The sequence below is a fragment of the Notothenia rossii genome (assembly GCF_949606895.1).
Source record: "Notothenia rossii genome assembly, chromosome: 10".
NCBI classification, from domain to species: domain Eukaryota; kingdom Metazoa; phylum Chordata; class Actinopteri; order Perciformes; family Nototheniidae; genus Notothenia; species Notothenia rossii.
The window spans coordinates 49,138,084-49,163,891 of NC_136908.1; the positions used below are offsets into that span (position 1 = coordinate 49,138,084).

General features: G+C 42.1%; 2 protein-coding genes across 7 annotated transcripts in view; both read right to left on the reverse strand.

The window, feature by feature from the left end:
• The window catches only part of anks1b (ankyrin repeat and sterile alpha motif domain containing 1B), a 212,451-nt gene extending 197,454 nt beyond the window's left edge, over nt 1-14,997 (reverse strand). For all 3 annotated transcript variants that reach the window (XM_079654794.1, XM_079654797.1, XM_079654793.1), the window contains exon 1: nt 14,389-14,997. In XM_079654794.1, the coding sequence (XP_079510920.1) occupies nt 14,389-14,519 (131 nt within the window). In that variant the 5' untranslated portion in view covers nt 14,520-14,997. The remainder of the gene's footprint in view (nt 1-14,388) is intronic.
• A 3,248-nt stretch (nt 14,998-18,245) lies between these two features.
• Nucleotides 18,246-25,808, reverse strand: part of bltp3b (bridge-like lipid transfer protein family member 3B) — a 44,693-nt gene continuing 37,130 nt past the window's right edge. For 3 of the 4 annotated variants that reach the window (XM_079653146.1, XM_079653148.1, XM_079653149.1), the window contains 5 exons: nt 25,234-25,275; nt 22,710-22,966; nt 21,844-21,952; nt 21,558-21,715; nt 18,246-19,851 (listed from right to left, as the gene is read on the reverse strand). In XM_079653146.1, coding sequence (XP_079509272.1) covers nt 19,723-19,851; nt 21,558-21,715; nt 21,844-21,952; nt 22,710-22,966; nt 25,234-25,275 — 695 coding nt within the window. In that variant the 3' untranslated portion in view covers nt 18,246-19,722. The remainder of the gene's footprint in view (nt 19,852-21,557; nt 21,716-21,843; nt 21,953-22,709; nt 22,967-25,233; nt 25,276-25,808) is intronic. The other variant, XM_079653147.1, reaches the window with a different exon arrangement.

Here is a 25,808-nt window from a genome sequence, read left to right on the forward strand (position 1 = left end):
AATGTAATTGTATCACTGTATATATATATCATCAATAATATGTAAAAATTTGAAATGTCTGTTAATGTTGTTAATTATTTTGTATTGTGATGCTTTGGCAACATTGTTTTAATTTAACTTTCATGTCAATAAAGCCCCATTGAATTGAATTGAATTGAGAGAGAGAGAGAGAGAGAGAGAGAGAGAGAGAGAGAGAGAGAGAGAGATGAGAGAGAGAGAGAGAGAGAGGAGAGAGAGAGAGAGAGAGAGAGAGAGAGAGAGAGAGAGAGAGAGAGAGAGATAGAGAGAGAGAGAGAGAGAGAGGGCATATTGACAAAACGTCAGTCTCTGTTGTCTGGCACATTTCAACAGGCCATCTTCTGCAGTTCATCAGACCACACACACTGGGCCAAAAACAACACACTGTTTTATGCTATCCATGCAACATCTGGATTGTTCTATCAGGACAATAAAGACCCCTGGAGTTGGAGTTGTAATGCAGGATAGGAGGGACAGAAATAGACAGAGATACAGAATCAGAATGAAAGAGCTGCAGAAGAGGCCTGCTAGAAAATCCATAGCCTGCTGTTATCAGGCCCATAATTGGTTTTCCCCCTCTACGCCCCCCCCACCCCATCACATCCTTCCTCCTCCTCCTCATCCCTCCTATCTCTCTACTCCTTCTCTCTGCACACACACATTTCCAGACAGGTAACACAAAGCCCAGCAGCTGTAAATACATCATTTTCCTAGAGTCGCTGTCTCACATTTTGCATTTTTTGCACCTGAATGCCTCACCGAAAACTGATCCGACGACACCGTGGAAAAGGCTTAGTATCAACAAATGCCCCTCGCTGTTAACACACACACAAACACCATCACAGAGGCACGTGCAGACACACACACACTCACACATGATTAGCATGAAGCGTGTAATCAGTGAATGGCCTGATTAGCGGGTAACACTACAGTGCAAGACAAAGAGATTAATTTACTCATCCACTCTAAAATAAGAAGAAAAAAGAACAGGGTGTGGGGGTGGAGACGCATGGGAGCAGCTATAAAAAAAAAAATGTTGGCTGTGTGTTGCCAGACAGACAGACGAGAGCAGACAGACGCTGCCAGATACAGACAAAGAGGAGAAGAACAAGAATGCACGGACCGACAATAAAGTAACACAAGCGAGTATACAGGCAAAAGAGAAAGAGAGAAGAAAGAAAAGACACCGGAGGACAGGAGGAAAGACGGGTGGAGGGAGATAGAAAGCCACACACACACACATGGTGACACACACAAAGGGTTCGTGCGTAGGTGGAAGTCTGCAGGAGATCTGCTGTGTTCACTGGCTGGAGATTCAGGAGTGCTTACTCAGCAGTGTCTCCCTATGTCTCCCCTTCATATTGAGTGAGAGTGAGAAACAGAAAGGGGCTGAGGGGAAACACAGTCCTTATGAGGAATTTGCATTCATTCAATAAGGGTTTTCCAAAATGAATGGTAGATAAAAGAGATAGATATCTGCTGAGAATGTTAAAGAAAATATATAAATATTTGCTAAGTGCTATGACAAATACATTTTGGAGCTTTGCTGAGCAAGTTTACATTAATGGGCAACATTATTGCACCAGGGAAGCATGCGTTGGGAACTTGTGAACATAAAAGGTCAGCTCAGGACGTTGACTGCTTTCAATTGACTTAAACTACTCATAATAACCTTCATTTTGCCTAAAAACCCTGAATATATTAAAGAAAAAAAGAATATACATCACAGTGAACATGTTACAGATGTGTTCAGTTCAGGAAGTAGGGGAGCTCTGCTGTATAAAGTCGTTTTTTTTTCTCCATAAAAATCTACTTTTTATGCAAATTGGTTATGGACATAGTTTTTAGAAGACAGGTTGAATTGATAGGTAAAATACACCATTTACTCTATATGACATTTTATTTTTGTTTAGTTCAAATAATAGGGAGAATAATGCATCTTGGTTTATTTATGTTCATTTCATAAAATAATAAAATCCTCTTACTATTGTTTAAATGTCCTCCGGTCTGTTTATATCATAGGTGCATATTTTCTTTTAAGTTTTTTATAAGCCTTGAGGAATTATACTAGAATAATACAAAATGAGTACCTTTTCACAAGTGTGAATGATAAAGGGAAGGAGGTGGAGAAATGTCCAAAAGGGTGAGAGAAAAGGCTGTGGAGGTCAGATTTCTAATTTGCTGAACTGCCCCTGGGGCTTCAGGTGTGTGAATGTATCAACTACAGCCTGAAGCCTGACACACAACACCTTCACACACTCCCCAGACACACAAAAACACACCCTTTATTCATCAAGAAAATCCTTTTCCAAACATGCTTCCTCTTAGATTTGTTGTCCTTTTTCCAGGAGGAAGAAGGCTACCACTCCCTCTTTGGATGACACTTTATCTCAATTATAGTTTGGAACAAAGACTCCAAAGAGTTTAGGGGGAAAAAAAATAAATCCAAGAGAACAATAAAGTATTTTCCCTCCCTGATTTCTCCCATTCTCTCCAGTCTTAGTGAAAGTGAATAATAATGCACCACAGGCAGGTCTTATCACGACTTCGAAAGCTTTTTTGGATAGCGGTTTGCCTTCCCAGCCCCAAGAATCCCGCTCTTAAACATCATACATAAAACAATCTGCAGGCGGCCGCTTCCTGAGCCTCGCCACTTGTCGGCGATAAGTGAATTCTGAATTTGGGAGTAGGGGAAAGTAAAATGAGCTCGGCGAATGATATAATCTCCATTTTTCATTCAGGAGTTTGGGGGCAGATGAATATTTGATATCTTTTTAAAACGACTCATCCATCACACAGTTCACTTTGGCCAGTGGAAAGGAAGGAGGAGGTTATGGCGAGACAGAGGTATGTAAAGTGTCCGGTTATTGAGCCTCATTATCAGGAAGATGGAGTACGCTGGTGATGGGGGGGGGGAACTGCGGCGCCGCATGAGCCTCAATCTGCAGTCCGATTAGTTTTAGCCAGAGATATTGAGCTTTAAAATGTTCCCATCAGAAGCTAATATAACTTTTTGAATTTGCAGATCAACTTCTTCAATAAACGTTTCAAAAGCCTACCTGCACTCACCCGTGATGGATGAAGCTGTGTTTTAGGAATACATTTTCATCTTTACTCTTAAACTTCAGACTATGCAACAGCCTACATGTATATTACAATATGCCCACCCTACTGACAACTTAATAAAGATGAACTATAATCTTTTCCAGCCTGCCTTTACCTACAGCCGACATCTCCCATATGGTAAAAATAGCTAAATCTGTCAACAAATCAGATGGCTGCTAAAACTCTACTGTCAAAATAAAAACATGTTAATAGGATTCATGTTGTCAATTGAATAAATAAAGTTATGCATTGTTTGCATGTGGTTTAAGTTTACATGTTAAATTGTAAAGGTTGCTAGAAAGCAGCTGTACTTCGTATTTATGCGAACACATTTTAGCATGCAGCCTCAGAGGATCATACAAACATATGATATTACAGAATGGGATGCATTGCAATAGATTGAACTTAACATTGTGCAAAACTGTAAAGATCTACAATGCAACATAAATGCAAACATAGGCTAATAGTAAAGTACTGAATGGGAAATACTTTGACTTTGAGTAGCTGTGGTGCATATACAGTGTGATAATAGTACTGTTAGTTAAGAGATTGAATACTTTATCCAGCACATGTTGATGCAATGTTAGCATCTTGATTGTAACCATGACTGTTGTTAGCATTTAGCTCACAGCACCACTGTGTCCCAGCCCAGCCTCAGAGAGCCTGTAGAGTTGTTATTATTTAAAACCATTCAGTGAGTTTTATCAGATCAAATTGAACTTATGTAGGAAGACACAGAGACACTGTGACTTTAACTGTAAAAAATAAATGAGATAACTGGAGCTGGCTCACTAAATCATACATGTTGGAGTCGTGTAAGCTATGTGTGGGCGGAAATGGAATATGCATAGGTGTCTGAATACTTCACAAATATAGTATGTATCCTCATGATGCTGCATCTATAGGTCTGTAGCACATGTCACCACAGACCGAATGCAATGCTACTCTGTGCTCGTGTGAGACAGAGGCCGTGAGAGAAAAAGACAACAAGAGGCGATCTGTTGGCATCAGCAAAGCCTCCTGGGAAATGAGTATCCCGTAAGAGGCTGTCAGCTGAAGGTAATTTACTTCCTGGTTTGCTCTGCATGCGCTCCCTGGATGTCAGCACCAAGGAGACGATGAGAGAGGGATCAATCACAGAGGGACTGAAAGAAGGCAATCAGTGGCTGGGCTACTGTACTCACTGGCTGGGCTACTGTCCTCACTGGCTGGGCTACTGTACTCACTGTCTGGGCTACTGTACTCACTGGCTGGGCTACTGTACTCGCTACTGTACTCACTGGCTGGGCTACTGTACTCACTGGCTGGGCTACTGTACTCACTGGCTGGGCTACTGTACTCACTGGCTGGGCTACTGTCCTCACTGGCTGGGCTACTGTCCTCACTGTCTGGGCTACTGTACTCACTCACTCAGTAAGAAGCAATATGTCAGGCTAACACACACACACACACAAACACACACACACACACACACACACACACACACACTACTAATTTATGTTTAATATGTGTGGGTGTGGGTGACAAAGAAACCAGCAGCGTAATTGGGAAACTCCATATTTGCACAGACTAAAGATCAAAGACTTTCTGCAGCTTCTCCATCAATGAATCTGCTAAACTGCAGTGGAATCTCTCCCTTAAGTTTTTACAGTGTCACTCCCCCTGTCTCACTTTGCATGTCATTCTCACATGTATATTTCATGTGTGTGTCTGTACATACTGCTGATGTGTATTCATGATGCGCTGTCATGTCTCTTTTAAAGTGTTCTATACACATTTGTCACGCCACTGGCTCCTTCAGAGGAGATACAGTACTGCCCGCGTTGAGGGGAAGGATAAGACCATGAACTGGCGTGAGTGTTTACCATAGACTGGTGTTTACAGAGGAAGTACATTTCAAAACAACAGGCATTCATTTGATGCTAAAACTTCCCAGATTCTTCCTAAAGGCTGTGAACAATAATTTGGAACCTGGCCGCAGGATTAAAAGTTCCCATGTCATGGCCATTTCCACTGATCATAATTCCATTGTTGAGGTCTACTAGAATAGATTTATATTGTGCAATTTTCCAAACTCACATTGGTTTCTCATACAGCATCTCTGTAAACTACGTGTATTCACTGAATTTCATTCTCTGCCTTTAACTGCTCATTGTAGCTCCAATAGCTCCAGCACCGATCCTCCCTGTGAGCACAGTGTGCTCTGATTGGTCGGGACGTTGTGAATCGCGCTGAGATCCGTGGAGGTGTGGTTTCCTTGTTTAGCAATACACAGCGAGCGAAACACAGCCAAACTCATCCTGAGCACACACAAAGTCACAGCCGAAGTAAAAACAATAAGTGTGGCTTGATATTGATTAAGAAAAAGGTTGATAAACGCTGTCAGAATGGGTCTGCACAGAGAGAATTTTGCCGCAATCCCAACTGTCTGTTATCAGCCTGCAGCCAGGGAGGAGAAATCAGCAGGGCTGCCTGCACTGAGTGTGTGTGTGAGGAAGTCCGTGGATTGGTCAATTTGGACCAATCAGCGGGGGCTTAACGTAACGGCTCCGCGGACGTAACGTAACGGCTCCACGGATTGGTCCATTTGGTTCCGGGTAACGCATGACCGTATCGCGTCATAGTTCTGGGCGTGGCTACTGGCCATTCCTATGTCACAATACCCGGGAAGTAAGCAATGGACAATGACGTATCTTCAACGAGGCGTTTTGGGGAGGTATTTTCTGTGTTAGAGTTTTACTCGCTACAGGGTGTACTTTGAGGGTTTTGACTCTGCAGACCGTTTACATGCACAAAAACCTTCATAACACACAAGGGGACGGGTAATAACCGGAAAAGCATGACATGGGATCTTTAATACTACATTCAAAACCATGGCATCATTCATTAAACCGAAAAACGAATATGTTGTTTACATGACCATAGAATGACTTGAATTTCTGAATATTGTCCCATTATAATTAATAGCGGAGTGTGTAAACGCTGTGACTTAATTGGTGCTAAAGGTCCAGGCCCAAACAATGACAAACAGCCCCATTAAGACTGTAAGCAAAGCACAGTTAATTAATTAAGCTATTAGTCATTTAAAACAACAATCCATAAAAAAGGAAATATGGCCAAAGCTACAACAGAAAGACCTTGGCAGCTGATTTCAATGTGACATTTACTGTAGGTACATTTAGAAAGATTGAGATACAACAAGATTTGTAGGAGGTGTAGACTGAAAAAACTGAAACTTAATATGTCGGCTTTCAACTAGGTTAGTTGAAAGCAGACATATTAAGTTAAGTTGAACCTAATATTTGTATTTAAAACTTAATATTAAAGCTTTCAAATAACCTAATACAGTTATGTGAAATATGTTGAGCTAATACAATTATTTAAAGTCACATTTTTTGTTTTGTCAGTGTAGTTTGAGCCGAAGTAGTCTATTACACAATGCATGTTCTGGCCTTAATGACAGGAAAATAATTTGGCACCCAAAAGTTGGAACTTGTGGGATGAAAAGCATCCAAACCTAAAGATACTAAACATGGTCACAAAACACGGTATTGTCAGCTTAATTTAAAAAGATATCAGGATTGGACTTCAAAAGCTCGAGTCCATCCATGAAAGTCACTCTCATGCATAACTCCCCTCAGTGGCTCCCAGCGCAGCCCTGTCCTCACCACATAATGACATTAGCATAGCCCTCTTCTCTCCACTTCTTATCTACTTCAAAAGCAGCGCTTCATTAACTACTGCCATCTATCAGAGAGCCGACCGGGCAGGAATGTGTGTGTGAGTGTGTGTGTCTCCCCACAACAATTACAGTGCTATGTAGGGTCACAGACTTGTGGATTAGAGTGACAGTCTGGACGTCACACCTCTCCCTGCGTCTCCTCCTCTCAGTATCAACATGTTTTCTCGTTCAGGACCAAACACGACATGGCCAGAACAGGAAGTGTGCGAAATCTACTTATGTCGAAGCAAACAAAAGAGGAACGTCATAATAGAATTAAATTAACAAGAAATTCCTGGAAAACAGTCCTAGGAGGCTAATGGGTTTAAAAAATTACCAGCATGAATGACGTGTTTTGTTATATAATTATGTAACGAGCCAGGTCAGCGGTGATTACAACCTCCTAATGTGTTTTGAAACCACTGTTTGAATCAATAAGAGATGTTATATCAGTCAAAATAAGAACAATCAAGAATGAATCCAGAATCTATTAAAAAGAAAAATTAAAGAAATATTTTGTTTGAATAAAATAAAAATCTTGCATATGGCACTACACCGTTTCTTTTAACTGAAAAATAAGTATCTTCATAGCAGTTGATTTACTGATATAATAATCCTTTTTACTTTTATCACTGGAAAAGTTCAAAGCTTTTAGACAAACATATTCATGTATATTCCTGTGAAATACTTATATCCAGTATAATGTAATTGTTTGATTACATAGGTACTGTAAATGCACATATATTAGTATATTTAACTTCATATATGAGTGAATCTGTGTCATACATAAAACAACTATTCAATTCCACTTTGTCCAGCCTTTAAATTGCAAAAAAAAAGCAAAGGAGAAAATACGCCAAACCAGCTATTCAGACAGTAATACTGTTCCAAACTGCCTGAATCTAACTCATCTTATTGCCAAATTCATGCCAGACTCATCATTAAAATGTACCAAAACTCCAAGGAGGACTCTGGCTCAAAGTTCTGCTAACCAGAGCTAAATATCTCAAATCCAAACTGCCACATCCTAATCCATGTTGCACATCATCTGAAACACTCCAAGCAAAGCCACTGTTGTTGAGGCTCTCCTGTTATATAAGTGAGTTTTCAAATTAAATGATCACTACCTGGAGGTCATAGCTTAGTCACATTTTTATTCACCACTACATCACTCCCTTTCCTTGAACTTCACCATTTTATTTCCTCTTCTGACAGAGGACGTGACCCGGCCAATACTAATACATCTCAGGTTGTAAGAGGGAGCAGTTCTCAGAAGAGCTGCGGATTCCCTAAATTCCCCATTTGCCACCCTAAAACAACCGGCGCCGATGGGTAAGAGATGCCCCCTCACGGTGAAAACAGATGTAGTGCTGCGTGAGATGTGAGCGAGAGACAAAGAGAGAGGAGAGGGCAGTTCTTCTGATAAGGTGGAGGAAGGTAGGAAGCAGCGGGATGAGAGAACGATAAAGAGCGACAGTAGGGAGGCAGGATCGTCCGTCTCTGGAGAGGAGTGGATGGGGGAGAGGGATTGTGGAGTGAAGTGAGTGATTGAGGGAGAGCCAGGGAGATATACTGAAAGAGAATCCAGGGCACCAGATGGAGCGAGTGAAAGAAGAAGAGAAAGATTTGAGACTCAGACGAAAAACTAAGATTTAGATTGAGGGAGGAACAAAGCGAGACAGAGGATTAGAGTGCAATAGAGAGAGAGAGAGAAAGAAAGAGAAAGAGTGTGTGTGTGTGTGTGTGTGTGTGTGTGTGTGTGTGTGTGTGTGTGTGTGTGTCTTGGCGAGTACAGAGGTCTTCGTTTCTTGGCAGGATGCTGCAGCAGAGTTTGGCCCGGACCCTAATGGAGATGTAAGAAGCCTCGGAGTCTGATCACACACACACACACACACACACACACACACACACACACACACACACACACACACACACACACACACACACACACACACACACACACACACACACACACACACACACACACACACACACACACACACACACACACACACACACACACACACACACACACACACACACACACACACACACACACACACACACACACACACACACACACACACACACACACACACACACACACACACACACACACACACACACACACACCTTCCTCCCCTCTCGATCACTATGGCTCCAGACAAACTCAATGCACCGACGCCACAGCTGAACCCAAAGTTAAGCAAAAAGATTTACTGAATGACTCCTGCTGCACATACAAGTCCATCTATAAAAGAAGTGGTTTGGCTTTCGTGTTTTCAGAGAAGAGAATGCAAGTGTTCAGGTGAAAATAAAAGATGGTTTATCATACGTGACAACTAGAAGCAATCGTTTCAGTGACTAGAACAAGATCTTTGTTTGGCATCTGTGCCTTGACAAGTGACAATTGCTATTAGTTGCTAATAAATCTTCTGTCCAATGACTAATCCAAACTCGGAAAAAAATGGTTTGAGTTCTATATCAAAATATACCTATGTCCATTTGATGCACCCCTAATGAGACTTAGGCCTAAAGTGTCACATTTGAAAAAGGCACAATCCATCAAACTGAATCCAATATGTATTATAATTTGTGACACACAGATGCTCTTGGGTTGTGTGTGTACGCCTCCTAATCTATCCCTAATATGTGCATTCTCCACACTTAACCTTTGACCCACATTAGGTGTCCTGCACCACATGTAGCTCAGTGATTCCCCCTCAGCTCTCACCCTGACTGCTCTCTCCACACACACACACACACACACACACACACACACACACACACACACACACACACACACACACACACACACACACACACACACACACACACACACACACACACACACACACACACACACACACACACACACACACACACACACACACACACACACACACACACACACACACACACACACACACACACACACACACACACACACACACACACACACACACACACACACACACACACACACACACACACACACAACCAGTGTCCTTACGTGTGTGTATGTCACAGGCAAAGATGCTGTCTGCCAGGCGTGGTCATAGTCGTTTGATTGACTGTTTCGGGGGTTTTCGTGAAACACTGAGAAAAATGTGGGTTTTGCAGGTTTCTTTTTCACTGTTCGTTCTTCTTTTAGTCCCTCCTCTAGACACACACACACGCACACAGCTCAAAGATAGACTCCAACACGAGCAGGGGAACACATCAAGGAATAATGTCGGGGAGACCGCCTGTGAGGATGCCAATTAAAACAGAAGTGTGTGTGTCTCCTCTGGGAGTTACTCCACTTAAAGGTTGTTAGTTTGTGAAGGAGGAGGGAGGTAAACACCCCCCCCACAAACACACACAAAAACATGATGCTTTCCCCTGAACATTATTGGGGCGAGTGTGAAAGTGAGCAGTGATCCACCTCCATCTGTTTCAACAATGAGTCATCCTCTCTTAGTGTATCAGCTTTCAATCACTCCATCACAGTCAGGGTGTGTCATGCTCAGCACACACACCTAACCTCATCTCCTCTGATAGACAATACACATGCTGTCATCATACATTCATCCTCACTGTTAATATTGGTTGGTATGAGCAGCTTCTCCAAAACTGCTAGCATGCAACATGAACCATACTAAAAATCCCATGAACATAATTAAGTATGAAACTTGAAAAATAACTGAAATATCTTCTCAAGTGTTTCTCAAATGCACCTTTAATCCTGTCTTGAGCATCTTTCCTTGAATACAAAGGGGTTCATGTATCAATAGATTCGACTCTTTGAATTGAAGCATTTTAAACTTTATATCCAACTTTTAATGTCGTGATTCTGTGCATCTCCTTAATTAAACACCTCTTCAGGGAACATGCTTAAAGTTCCATCAAAACAGGTATATGAATTGCAATTGGGACAGAATTATAGGAATCCGTGCATCTCTGGCAAATATAAATTTGTGTTGAATAAAACCAGCTCAGAAACTCCATGGAGTACCAGAGTTACTGTTGCAAATATCAATTGTAATCTCATCAGGTGTTATTGAAGATAATTATAAGCTGTTGGGAAAATGTATTAATTTTTATTCTATTTTACAGACTTTTTCTCTACTCTTTTTCACAATGAAATGTCACTAATTAACATGTGTTAGAGTTTGTTTGTTTATAAATTAATCTCTAGTTCCTCTCAGAGAACGATTGTTGCAATATAAACACCAGGAAGGAGACACTCCCTTTTGTTAGCTGTAGAGTACATCCCACTCAGAGCAGAGTGTCTGTACTAATGACAAAGCACAGAGTCCTGCTAACACACGGTCACCATGTTTAGTGCATGTCATCCACAGAGACTGACCCATTAAACACAATGAGATCATGTAGTATTGATTCTGTACCGTGCACCACACCACAGGACTGCACCGCCGGAGGATCCTCTTCTCTACATCCTGTACTTATGCGAGTGTGTGTGTACAATATGTGTGTGTGTTCATGTTCATGTCCCAGTTGGTGGTTTAGTCCAACTTTTTCAGGGAAAAGGCAAACCTCATGACTTAGGAATGCTACGAATGCCTCAGAGGCCTTAAGATGTGAAACTATGCATTGATTCCCAGAGATCATTCCCATAACATTAGCCTGCACACACTCCTCCGCTTTGACCTCTCTGTTGACTCACTCACCTCCAAAAGAACAAAAAGACCCTCCATCAGCAGGGGCGTCACACAACTGGATACTCACAGACACACACAAACAGATGTGTGTGTGTGTGTGTGTGTGTGTGTGTGTGTGTGTGTGTGTGTGTGTGTGTGTGTGTGTGGCCCACCCACTTCTTCTAAAGTGTCTTCTTGACCCAATGAAAGCCAAGTGTGTAACACAGAAGACATAACTCACTGCCAAAAACACAAGGCCAAACCTGCTGAGGTATTGCCACCCATAATGCAACTCTCTGACCTCCAGAGTCTGTTTTGTGCTCTAAAGTTAAACTCCAGTATTGGAACTGTCATTCTTTAATCTCCTCAAAGAGCTTTAAATGAATTCAGTGTTCGGTAAATAATCTCTGTCCTTCACTAAATTCAATGAAATCCTAATATGCAAAGCAAACACAATGCGACAATGTTTACAGTTTTGGGATGTGGGAGACGAGATACAGTAACAAATATAAAAGTGTATATTTCTGTTTAATCCCTTTTAGCAACAAAGATTCATGGCGTGAAGGACAAACAACCATCATCTATTTATCAGTGGAAGACCACATACTAACTCTTATCAAGTTTTGAGTGTGTTTTGCTGATGTTGGCAGTTCAGTGAAAGTCAGGGAATCACCAAAGTTATTACAATTTATGAAGAGGAAACATGAATGTATGTGCATAATGTGTTGGCAAAACATCCTGTACTCTGGGATATTTCACTCACAAATGTAGTATGGGTTTGGGACCCAGCTTTCACATGGCAAGCCTACTTCCCCTCCATAAAATAGTACAAAGCCACAAAAAACGCCATCAGCGTGCAACTGGCTACAATAATTCCTTTTCACCGTGGCAATTATTATCTCAGAGAGGAATTGATGTGCAGAAAAGAAGAAGAGAAACACACGGACACAACTATGCGAGAGTAAACAGTGTAAACAGCCGTTCTCCATGAGCGGTTGGGGACCCACAGAGACGATAGACCACATGCTCCTGACCACTTGTTGCAGCAGGCGGTGCTGCATCTCGATACTTTGATAACAGAAGCTGCAGGAATCATCAGCTGCTCTCCAATCATTTGTCTCTGCTGCTGCACTTTTGTCTGGCTCTGGATTTGCTGTGCTATGGTAACTTTGCAGAACACTGTCCCTGCATACTGAGCTGACTTTGATTTATACAAGTAATGTTTAAACAACACAGACTTCAGAGAGTGCAGATGCAGCCAAGGCTGTTTTCTTAAATGGAGAACAATGTGTGTTTCTGCCTTGTGATGCAGATCCACTCAGAGATGGGTTCTTCCTTAACCCATGCCTAACACTTTCACCAAGTTTGATGAAAATCAGGCTAGTTGTTCTCATAACCCCGCTGACAAATGAACCAAAAACATATCCTTGGCAGAGGTTCAAATTGTGTCTTAATTTTTGAACTAATACAGTTCTTGTCCATAAGGGCCCCGCAGGAGTCCCCAGACCACAGCTTATGACCCCTTAGCTTAGAGAAAGAGCGGCTGGCGTCCTCCATGGCGGCATGCGACCTCCACCCGGTTATGAGACGCTCTGCCCAGGGGCCCGAGGCGATGCTCCACCCAGACACCCCCGCCTTTGATCTCCTAATCACCTGGTTCACCCTGGGCCTCAGCAGAGGCAGGGAGAGGCTGCAGGGGCGGGGGGGACAATAATAACCTCAGCAGTTGTTCTTGCGGCCAGATCCAAGCCTTTGTGGGTTGGGTAAAGAAAAGGAAATATTCCTGGGAAGATTCTTAATGTTTATTTTGAATAGTGAACAGCACCACGCATTCACATCACAAGATACTAAAATAATACTGGGAAAATTCACTTGGTATTTTCATAGCAAGGGGTCAGGGGTTCAAGGTGATAGAGGGAAATCTAAGTGAACTAACATGTTGCCACCTGTTACAAACAAACATTCCCTCACTCTCCTCACATCCCTGCTCTTAATCCACAAATCCACTCACTCTCCTCACATCCCTGCTCTTAATCCGCAAATCCACAAATCACCTTTTGGGGAAATCCATGTTGGTCCATTGTTCTTGCACAAAGAAGCAAGAGCTGTTTGCAGATAACTTACACATCCTGCATGCCAGGCTTTCTGAGCATCATTTGAACAGACACAGTGTTTTACAAAAACCAAGGAAATGTGTCTATAGGATACATTTACTAATGCTATTGTAAAAAAAAAGACCTTTACCACCATGACAGTGCCGATAAATACAAAGAGAGGAAGGTTATGATTGCTGTTGGAAAGCCTTGCACATAAAAGGTCCACAGAAAAGATGCATGAAGACATTCTACAGCGGTTACAAGTGCAACATCATCCAAGCTTTTGTCCTCATGTTCAACAAATCCACATTTTGACAGCTGCCGGATTCAGGGAGGCTGAAGGTACGGTCTGTTCTTTTTGTGCTAAACCGGTAGTGACTCCCACAACAAGCAGACCAACACCAGCACCCTGAGAACTTGCATGCATTCTGTCACAGATACAGTAAGTGTATTTAGCCTGCAGCAATTCTAAGGGCCTTAAAGTGCACTTTGCCTCATACAACTCTCTTGACTTTGCATCACCAGACTTAATTTCCTTTTTTTCCTCTACTGCAGCATGTTCCACAAAGCTCTTAAACACCACATCTAGGGTTCCAATATGGAAAAAACGCTACTGAATGTGTATTGTACACTCCATACTGCAGCTGGGGGGATGAGTGCCTAGGCTCATTTAGAGTGCATTGACCCATGATGAAGCTAATGCCTAATTTTGCACCATGGGAACCCCCCAGGAATCCCCTGCAGCACCCCAGGGCTCCCTGAACACTTTAGCGGTCATGAGAAGGAGGTGAGAGCGGCTTCTTACCTCAGTAGGTTGGGCAGAGGGATGGAGCCTGAGCCTGACCCCAGAATCCCCCTCTTCCCACTCAATAATTTCTCCACCACGGCGACATTACCGGTCCGGGCGGCTTCCAGCAGCTCCTGCTCCTTCCCCATCCCGGACACAAGTTTACAACGACGGGGTGAAATCCAACAAATCTCCCATATATATCCTAAGTGCCTCCTCCTCTCCGAGCCTTATTCCCTCACTGTCTGGAGAGGGAAAGCATCTGAAAGGACTCCTCTCGCTGCATGCTGCACGGTGAAATAGGTGTTATTGATGCCGCAGAGCCTTTTAACCTCAGTCCATTCACAAGCACGGCTCCGAAATCTCCTCTCGTGCACGGCTCCCGTGTGTAACCTCAGGGTAACAAGCGCAGCGGGGAGAACCGCGAGGTCCAAAGCAAACGCGAAGTCAAAAGTAAAGAGTACCCTGGTTTACAAAAGAAAGAAAACTCCTTCTCGTTCCGAGCAGAGGCTCCTGTCCGGTCTGAAGCATCAGCTGACACCCGGCGGGAGGTGAAACCCTGTACGCCTCCACAAGAAGCTCTCCGGTCCCGCTGTACTCTCCACCTCTCTGCCCTGAACCTACCGCACTGGCCGGTGCCTCTGAGACACAGGTGTCAAGTTAGCCTGATTACTTAATGTGCACTTCCTGTTGCAGCTTTCAAAATAAAACTCGCAATTTGTTACAAACTTGGCCAACCAGCCTCTGGCATGAAAAAAACATTTCATTTGTCTTTTATATATCTTGTTCTTATTTCATATTTTGATATTTTATCTTTATTGCATATTATAGGCCAGTTTGTTTATGAGTGCCCATTGAAAAACACGGCAGTTAGCTAGCTAATGTTAACAATCTTGTAAAATACAACTTCATTCGGCTTTCCTAAAAAGCAAAAGGACACGCAACTTAATAATAACACATTATAATATTAATATGATAATAGTAATTATAATGTATTACTATACAATTATTATACTGACACCATAAAATATGTGTATACTCTTGAAGACTTCTTAAGTTGCATCCCAAGCTAGCAAGTTAACATTAGCTAAGTTTAGATAAGGCAAACAATTAAACGCCACTATTTCAACACTTTTTTCAGTTAAACACCCGCTTTTGCAAGTCTTAGTTGTTTAAAACGTGGGTTATTACCATAGGTTATTACGTCTCATTTAGCTTTTAGGTTAAAAACAGCCAGGGTTAACAGTTTATTGCTAACAAATTAACTTGACAATCACTTGACAATAATTGTCTACTACTGGTTCGACTACACGTCAAGACACATTACTTTTGCACATTTTTGGTGATTTTCTCAACAACAAAATATGTTGCTTTGGGGCCAATGTTCAAAAGACGACCTGATTAAACACAGATTCATTTGGGAGTATGCCAATTCAAACATAGGCAAGAAAACAATTTGACGAGAGGATACCTAGATCATTCACTGAAAGCCCCTATAATGTTAAAGCAGTAGCCTACTTTAGAGATACAAATTTCCCCATCTATCAAATCCAAACATAGTTTAAAACTGAATTTTGATGTGCTTGGAATTACTTTGCTTGCCTGGCCTGATTAGAAGCCAAATTCTAATTAAAAACATTTCTGGAGAAAATTAATAAGGCTATTATGTTGCAAAAGTAAATATAGTTTTTTGTATCTAAGCATCAGGGATGCTCCTTATGCAAAGTTAATCTTTTATTTTGAAATCCACGCCAGCCACTTCCGCTGATTTACAGTACAGTCTGGGCGTGGATGATGGAGATGCCACAACACCAACAGGAGGCGATGCCTTTGTTAGTCTCTGTAGAAAGTCACACTAAAATCCCCCAGCTGTGCTTATTGTGGACATTTTTCATACTTATTGTATCAAACACGGATATGCGCAGTTGCTCTTCCTGCTGGATGTGTGTTCATTGCTGCAGGATTTAGTAACAGGTGTGTTCCTAAAATAGCCTCCCGGTCAGGTCAGAGCAGGGTTTCTATGAATAAAGGCAGAAGATGCATTTTTTTGTAACGTGCTCTGATCTGTCCACTGACAGCCCCACTGCGGCCCCACTCTGCTGCGAGTGCATGCTGGGACATGCCTGATGGCTACAACATGCTGCTTAATTGGAATTTAGAGCTAAGTGCTGCCTTCAAGAGCTCTACCTTAAGCTGCTATGCCCTCAGTCTGAACTCAAAACGTGTGTATTTTTGGATAAGATTCGTTTTTTTTCCTTTAATTTATTATTCCTTTAGTGTATGATATGTTAGAAATGTGTAAAACATATTCAGATTTAAAACCTGTCACCATTAAGTCAATTGTATTTTTGCTTGAGAACTAAATTAAACAACTAACTGATTAGCAAAAATTGTTGCTGTTACACTTCCTTTTGTAAATGTATTGTTTCAATGGAAGTTATTTTAGCGAGAACATTGTTGATGATGAATGATGAATGATGACTTGAGCAAATTAGGGAGCAGTGGTGGATTGTAACAGAGTACATTTACTCAATTAGGCTAATGTATTTCACGGAAATGTTGGGAATTCATTTCCAATATTTTCTCCATATTGACAAATGTCCCCTTTAAAAAGCTTTTATATGCCTGAATAATATAATAATATATAATGATATAACCCTTATAAGAGGCATTCAGCACAATGAGTACTTTTACTTTGTATGCTTAAGTACATTTAGCTGATAATACTTCTGTACTTTTACTTTAGTAACATTTTCAACTTAGGACTTTTACTTGTAATGCAGTTTTAACGCTGTGGTAAAAATACTTTTACCCCCACTGTCATGGAGCAAAGCTTTTTGATCCTGCACTTGCATTAATTATTTAAGTGATATAGTTTTGTAAATGTTTGCAATATGTCAAACCAAATTTGCAAAATCCAAAAAAATATGGAATAAAATGTCCACACATGGGTGAATTGCTCACATTTAAGAAGCTAGGACGTGTTCAAGGCCCTGCTCAAGCTTAGCTTCAAACTGAAGCACCTAGATGGAATTCAGCCATCATTTTATTTAATTTCACCTTTTCATTACTCCGTCAGAGATATAAAACAGAAAGCAAAGATTGAAACAGAGAACACTGAGCCAATACACAACCTGATGACTCTCTCTTTCATCATATGAACCGCAATCCAGCTGCACATAAGGCCCCAACCTCACACACACAGTATATAAATGAATGGGTATGCTTTGCTAACATAACCGGTGCTGCACTGTGACATAACCGTCATCACAGAAACATTAAGCTACAGTATGTAAACAGGCGTTTGTGTGAATAGCAGCAGAGCAGAACTTGTACGTACACGTGTGTGTGTGTGTGTGTGTGTGTGTGTGTTTGTACACACACACACACACACGAGATCTCTTTGTCACATTAACGCCCCCTCCTTCTGAAAAGCAGAAGCACACACACTAAAATGTCATGACCATTTATGTGCAAAAAGTCCAAACTCTCTCCTGCTGCGATTCTGTGCGGCTCATTTGAGGCTGCACTAAAATTCAAAGAGTTTCTTTCAGCAGTTAAGTTTTTTTTTTTTTCAATAACTCAGAAATGCTGCATTAAATGAACTCGTGCTTTAAGCTTCAAACAAGACACAAGAGTTGGAAAATCATAGATGTATTACAGAGAATTAAAGCTAATACATTGCCTTTAGCAACATCACTTCTTTAGGTGTTTTTGCTTGAAAAAGTTTGGAAAATTATAAATCATAATCAAAATAGGTAGGCCCATTTCTGTAGTTATAGTTAACACTAACAATTGGAATGAGTTGAGAAGCCAAGCACTCTGCAGAAGCACAGATATATTTGATAAGGGGGAAAAAATAAAACATGCAAAAGTGAAATTGGATACCCTTTTATTTTCAGCAGTCTTTCAGCAGCTTTGACAGACAAAATACAACGTATTACTTTGTGTCTTTTCTTTCCTCCACAGGGGTTTAGAGGGTGTTAGGTGTTTCTCAAAGAAAGGGGAGCGGGGAAAAGCATAAAAAAGAAAATCATCTCCATCAAACAAATCTATTCACATACAATCGTGTTAAAATTCTACCTCTGACACTTCAAGTCTTGACATCATGTTTGTGCAGAGTCTGTCTTTACAGGATCTAGAATAGTTTTTTGGAAAGATAGAAATTGAAATGAACCGGGCCAAGCTAAAGTTCAGGTTATGATTGTTGCATATTGAGATTTGGAAGAATTACTGAAACTACACATGAAAGCAACGTTTGTAAAACTCAAACTGTCCTTTTTTTTTAAATCCTTTGTGCTGTCATTTTTAACATCTGTAACATCTGTTCAGGAGTTTCCCCTGAAGTCGTCACAAAGGCATGAAGCAGCAGCAGATATGATCAACGCTTCATCCATGGAAAAATGACACATGGCATATAAGAAATCTACATAAAGACACACATATATGTAGTCAGGCAGCTTCAATGTGTCTTTTTTTTTTTACAGGGAGCACACATTAGTTCCTATTCCTCCACTTTTGTTCTGTCACAGTTGTGGTTTTATTTACAGTGCTTCCGTTTTAAAAGTGCTGCACATGATAAGTAGCTATTTACACATAGAAAAATAGGAGAGGGGGGGGGGGGGGTTACAGACATTACTGTGGGGGGGCTATTTTGCTGAAAAAGCTGTGGAACTGACAGATATAAATGTATCCTCTATTTGTAATGAAATGCTTGTTACTGGCCGACACAAACACACACACACATTCAAAAAGAAACACTGCATAACCATTGGAGGATCTGAAGAAAATAGTTATGTGTTCACATTCTAATACAATGTACACTGTACACATTCGGAGGGCGAGAGAGAGCATGATTTGTCTCGTCCATTCTGAATATGAAAGCACTCAATTATAATTTATGTGCTTGCAAAATAAGTTGTTTCTTTTTTAGACATTCTTCTGAAGATACGACATTCAGTGTTCCTTCATTTGTACAGGATTGAATTAAGTCTAAGGTCAGCTGTGATTCTTTTTTCCGTTTTACATGCACAACAGGGATAGTGTGTGTACGTTTTCTGTAGGCACAGCCACGGATATAGATTATTATCCTATTTCTCACACACGCATGTGTTTTCTCTCTCCAAGCCTCCGCAGTCCAAAGTGGAGGACATCAGTCTTCCCACAGACTCTGCATTGCTTTATGAGGGAATTATTCTGAAGTCTAAATTCACATGGTGGCTCGCTCAACAACAAAAAAGCGCGTAAAGGGAGCCGTTTTAGTCTTTTTATCTGCTTGTTGATGTTGCCGTTCATTTTAAATGCTGCCCATCAGTGTCAGGGGCGGCTGAGTGACAGAAGAGAGGGGCGGGTCTAGCTGCTGTTCACTTTCAGGTTCTTTATGCGGTGCAGCAGCGAGTCCTTCTCCATCTGAGCCTCCGCCAGCGCCATCTTGGCTCGGGACAGCTCCACTTTCAAACATTCATTTTCCTCCACCAGCATCTGGAAAAAAGAAGGAAGAGGAGACACGGGGAGGTGTTACTGTCCGTTTTGTTTCATTTGAAAACCATAAAATGGAGTCACACTTCTGGACATTTGGATGAGATTCCAGCTTCATCTTGCAGCCTTCATCATTGGGTTTTGTCTGCTTTATCGTCATGGCGATCTCCGCCCACAGATGAAGGCAATGAGACGTGGTGAAAGCTCAGTAAGATGGTCAAACTGAAATTCTGAAAACCAATAATAAAGCTTCAAGTCCTCTAAGATCTTGAATCAAATGGAAATAAATAATAATTGCCGCCACATGTCCGCTTCATAAAATGATACCAAACATGTTGGCTGTCTTGAGAAAACCTGAAACGCAGCAGCATTGGTAGAACATTCAACACTTAGAGCGACCGGTGTTTGCTCATCAATCTGCGAGTCTCTGTGTTGTTTTTTGAGTTTTATTACCGGTGAATAATTCCTCTAGATGTGACAGCAAACCTTTCTGCCAGTGACACATCAGCTCACGTTGAAAGGAAATGACCTGTTTTGTTGTGTGGATCAGATGACTTAAAACAGCATTATTTAACGGATCATTCTTAATCTCCCATTTGAAAATGAATTGTATTAACTCTGCTTGAATTGATAAATATCACTCCCACTGTTGCGGCCCGTCCACACAGCGGCGTGCGTTTAAGCTTGGCGGTGGGCGTGTCTGAAGCTTGGGGAGTTCTCGCGAGCAACGCGACCAACAACCAATCACACCAATCTCCCGCCCCCGACATACAGTTTACGAAGTAAACTGGATATAAACTCCCCAAACAGGTGAAAACCTACCAGTTTCACACTCTATCTCTGCCACCTCCCTCCATGCCTGGCTCCTCCGGTTTGTATCCCGGTAGGTGAACAGGGACTGATCGTACAAGACCGGGTGATTCCCTACCGCTATGATTCATTTCTCCTCCATTTTTGGAATATGAGGAAATTACCTGCAGTGTGTCTCTCCAAGCATACACGCGGTTTGATTGGCTAGCGCTTGTACTGGCAGATTTGCATAAACGGGATTTGATTGGCTGATGCTTCCACCAAAGCTTCAGAAGCTTCAAAAGTTGAAAATGTCTCAACTTTTGCAGCGAGCCACGCCAGCAAAGCTCCGCTTCCCACAATGCAGTTTGGCGAAAAGTGACGTCACAGAGGGGAATATGATTTGAAGCTATGCTACATGCAAAACTCACAAGAAATGCCAGTCTCTTAAAGTAAATATCGATCCATGGATACATTACTTGGGATTACCAAACATATGAGGTAAGAGAGGCTGAAATAAAGAACGTCTACCACACTGTGCAGCACCTCGAGGTCAGCAGAATGTGGCAGTAAATTAGCTCGGCTCAATTTTCCATACTCAAAAAAACCCGCAAATGTTTACGGACAATATTTTGTTGGGAAAAAGATCCATTCAAACCAAATGATGTGAATTCCTTCACTTGCATAGTCTGAGCAAACAATTATCCCAAGTGTTGTCGTTAATATTTATAATCTATAATAGAAATGTTTATTTTAAGGGTTAAGAAGAAAACATTTCATAATAATTCTGATTCTGATTAGATAGACTTTATATTTAAATCTAAACTAGCTCTTATCCTCGCAGTACCATGTTCTGCATTGTCCCGTACAAACGTACTCTTTGTCCCACATGTTGCCACCTGGTCACCGTAGCGTCTCACCTTATCTCTGTTAGACGGCAGAGGGCTGCTGGGCAGAGCTTGGGTCTGTGTAGCCATTGGTACTCCGCAGAACACACGTCCAACCTCCGGAACCGGAGTCAAAGCGCCGTCACTCAACAACCCCTCGTTCCCGGGTTCTGTCTCCGCTGCTGTGTCCACTGTGATGAGAGGAGAGACAACAGAAGGGAATTAGGAGGTGTGGATGCACCGAGCGCAGATTTAAAAGCATTTACGTGTTATACAACGGTGGTGAATCAGCGCTGAAGAGGATGTGTGTGTTTCTCACCTCCTATAGAGAAGGAGCCGTCGTCCCTCCTGTGTATGATGAGGCTGTCCACGTGCAGCGTGATGGGCGAGGGGTCCGAGTCAGAGGGGTTGTCCCGGGGGCCGTCGTCCTGCAGCAGAGACAGCACATGTTCAGGGTGGAGGGAAAAGTTTGGATAGGAGGAGGAAGGCGCTGAGAGAGAGAATGATCCACATCCAGGTTTCCACATCAGTTCCGCAGCTAATCTGCTCAGCTGTGAAGGAACCCCATGGAGTGGCCTTTCTATGTCATTAAGCATTCGGTTCAAATCCAACTTCCAATTAGGCTGCGGTTCAAAATATTTAACTTGAACGCCGGTGAGTTATGGGGCCTATTACTCTGCGACACAAATGGATACAAAAAAATAGGACAAATATGCAGTCATGCAGGTGTTTCTGCAACAATGACCTGAGGGTAAAACTAAAATGTGAATCCAAGGAGCTGGAAGTACAACAATCTACAAAACATCAGGGATTCCTTCATATTGATATCCTCAATTAAAAAACTATTTAGAGTCATCTGAACGTGTCACCAGACTGCAACAGTTTCAGGCCCTTAGGCAAACACTGATTGCTAAGGGATGGCAGTGTTATGACTCAATAACCTCAGAAATAAATGTTTAAAAGTGCGCTGAAAAAACATATTTTTAGGATACCATGGGGGTATGTAGTTTAGATAGGAACTATGTTGAATCAGTCATCAGTTTTTACATATTCCTATTAGTTTCATCTGTGAGTACCCGTCAAGTTTTCCATTTGTGTTGACTGTATTTTTTTATGTGTGTTTTTAAGTGTGGACCAAAGGAAGGCTATTAAGGAGACCCCATGATAAACAAAGCTAAGTCTCACCTTCAGGTTGACGTGTGTGTCCCTGACGCTGATCTCCATGGGCAACACCTGGGGGGCCGAGTCGTCCTCCAGGAAGTTGGCCATGTTACGCAGCGTGGACATCAGGAAGTTAGCCTGGTATCCGTGGAGACGCAGCTGCAGGAAGCCGTTGCGCTCGGCCAGCGGGGAGTGAGCGGCGGCGCAGGGCCCGCTCTCCAGGCGAGCCCGCACCTCCGGACTGTGGAGGGCCCCGGGGGCCGCAGAGCGGGTCTCTCCACCTGATGGCAAAGGAGAGGAAGGAGGTTAGCTTTAGCTTGCTGTCTGCTTCAGCTGAAGGACACACACACACCTGACTTTAAAATACACCCAAAATGAAACAGGAGATTCAGGACTTTCCTCTGTCTAATTCACATGAATCCTGTTAGAACACGTATTTGCTTTTTGACTTAAATTGTGTATTAAAAGCACATAGCCTGGTATTAGAGCTAAAACATATGATGTTATAGCAGATATATTAGCATGATGTTGATATTGGCTTATAACTAACAATACATTGAAGAAAAAAGCACCAAAGTGGTTTGCCGTCTTTAAAAAAATCTTTATTTAAATCTATTATTTTGTTGAAATATTGTAATGACTTATCTGCACTTAATGATCTTAACAAATGGGATTTGTCTGATCATATAAAACCACAGACTGATCAAAAACATGCTCGATGGAGGTCCAATTTATTCATTTCACTTTGTTTAAAAAATACATATCTATCATAATAATATCATAATCAGGACATACTTAGTGCATTACAGTTGGATTTATGTCATTTTGCTCGCTACAAGGGTGCATGTTAAGGCCAGGTTTAAACGAGTGTAAAGACAGAAGTGGGATGAAGGAAGCAGAATATCTGAAAGAGAAGTGGGAGAGAGAGTTTCAATCATGGAAAAAAACAAAGTGAGCTGAAAGAAAGAAGCAGGAAGGAATTAAGGAAGAAGGTGGGCTGGAGGAGAGTTGAGATTCTGTTCAATCCCACGGCCTCATGCTGCAGTGATGTTTCATTATTTCCGGGGACTAGGGATTAGAGGGTTCTGTGGAAACACCCACCAAGAACTGAGGATTCAAAGGGAAGTTTTAACCATTGAGCCACTCTGTCTGAGACACTATAAATGCTGAGAGCTGAAGATTTGACGGTGTTAGACTTTATTTAGAACGGAATTCAACTTTTATTACCAACTCATTTGATAATACAATCCCTGTTTATTAAAAGGGGCGAATGGGGAAGTGAGGGTGGAGACAAACTGATGAAAGTCGAGGTTTGTTAAGTGTTAAGGGTAATTAAAACCTTTCTTTCACACAAACTTAACACACAAATTGAGCTGGAAAGCACACGCCGGGGTATGAAAATGGCCACTTAAAGAAAGAAATCTGTTTATTAGGACTGTGAGAAGTGCATCGCGTCCCTTTAACACGATCTCTGAAGGAAATTTAGCAGAAGGTTAATCCCAAAGAGCAATTTCAAGACACACACAATGCTGTCAGCTTTTCTCAGATAAAATGACATATTCTCTCTTCATCCTATAGGGTTGAGGCAAATGAAGAGAGAAAGAGAAGGGGGAGCCAGCAGCCGGTGACTGAGTGACTGTGATAAGACAAGGGGAGGGAAGATGGCCTGGAGAGGGAGGGAGATGAAGGGGAAGGAAAAGGTGAAGAGAGAGGAGGTTAAATGAGAGAGGATTAGCAGGAAGATGGAGGAGCTGGAGGGAAGAGGGGAGGAGGAGGAGGGATTGCTCTTGTGAGATAGGGGGGTGAGGAGGAGAGGTAAAGCTGGCGTTTGTCTCATTGCCTGAATCACTGGAGGGAAACTGCAAAGTCTGCTGCAGTGGAGAGATGAGGAAGGAGGGGAGAAAGGGGGAGGAGACGGGGAGAGAGGGGAGGAATTAGGCCGAGCAGAGAATGGGGAGACCAGGGGTTAACATCAGTCTGCACAAACGGCTGCAGTTCATTTCAATCTGACAGACTGACACACACACTTAAGGCTGTGAGACTAATGTGGCAAATAATGGGTCCACTCACTCCATTACTGTCCAACACACACACACACACACACACACACACACACACACACACACACACACACACACACACACACACACACACACACACACACACACACACACACACACACACACACACACACACACACACACACACACACACACACACACACACACACACACACACACACACACACACACACACACACACACACACACACACACACAATCTCTTTGTCACATTAAAACCCCCTCCTTCTGAAAAATGAGCACACACACTTCATGCGATCTCCTGCATTGCTACAAACTGTATCTATGTGCATCTGCATTCAATGCCGCTGAGCAAAAGTCTGGAAATGAGACTAGACAGAAGACAAATGGAAATAAACACACAAACACAATCTGCACACATCACACACACGCACAGGTGGAAGCGGACACGCTGCGGCGAGCATGCATGTTAGCCTACAGATGGTGAGTTAACACACAGCAGTTACCTTGGCTGCTCTGAGCAGGTATTGGTACTGAACACACCATACCTGTAGGGAGTCATGGCAACGTAAATAAAAGGAGGGCTTGGCTGTATTAGTGTGTATATGAGTGTGTTAAATAATGGCAAACCAATTTTAGCATTTAAAGGGATTCAGACTAGTGCTGCAATAAAAGTTTATGATTAATAAAAGATCATCTGCTTATTATTTTTCTCAATGAATCCAATGTTTGATCTATTAAACATCCGAAAACAGTGAGGAATCGCAGCCAAATTTGACATGATCAAATGTCTTCTGTTATCCAACCAAACAACACTAAGACAAGCAATTCATTCTTACACGACACACACACACACACACACACACACACACACACACACACACACACACACACACACACACACACACACACACACACACACACACACACACACACACACACACACACACACACACACACACACACACACACACACACACACACACACACACACACACACACACACACACACACACACACACACACACACACACACACACACACACACACACACACACACACACCGCTCCACTACTACACT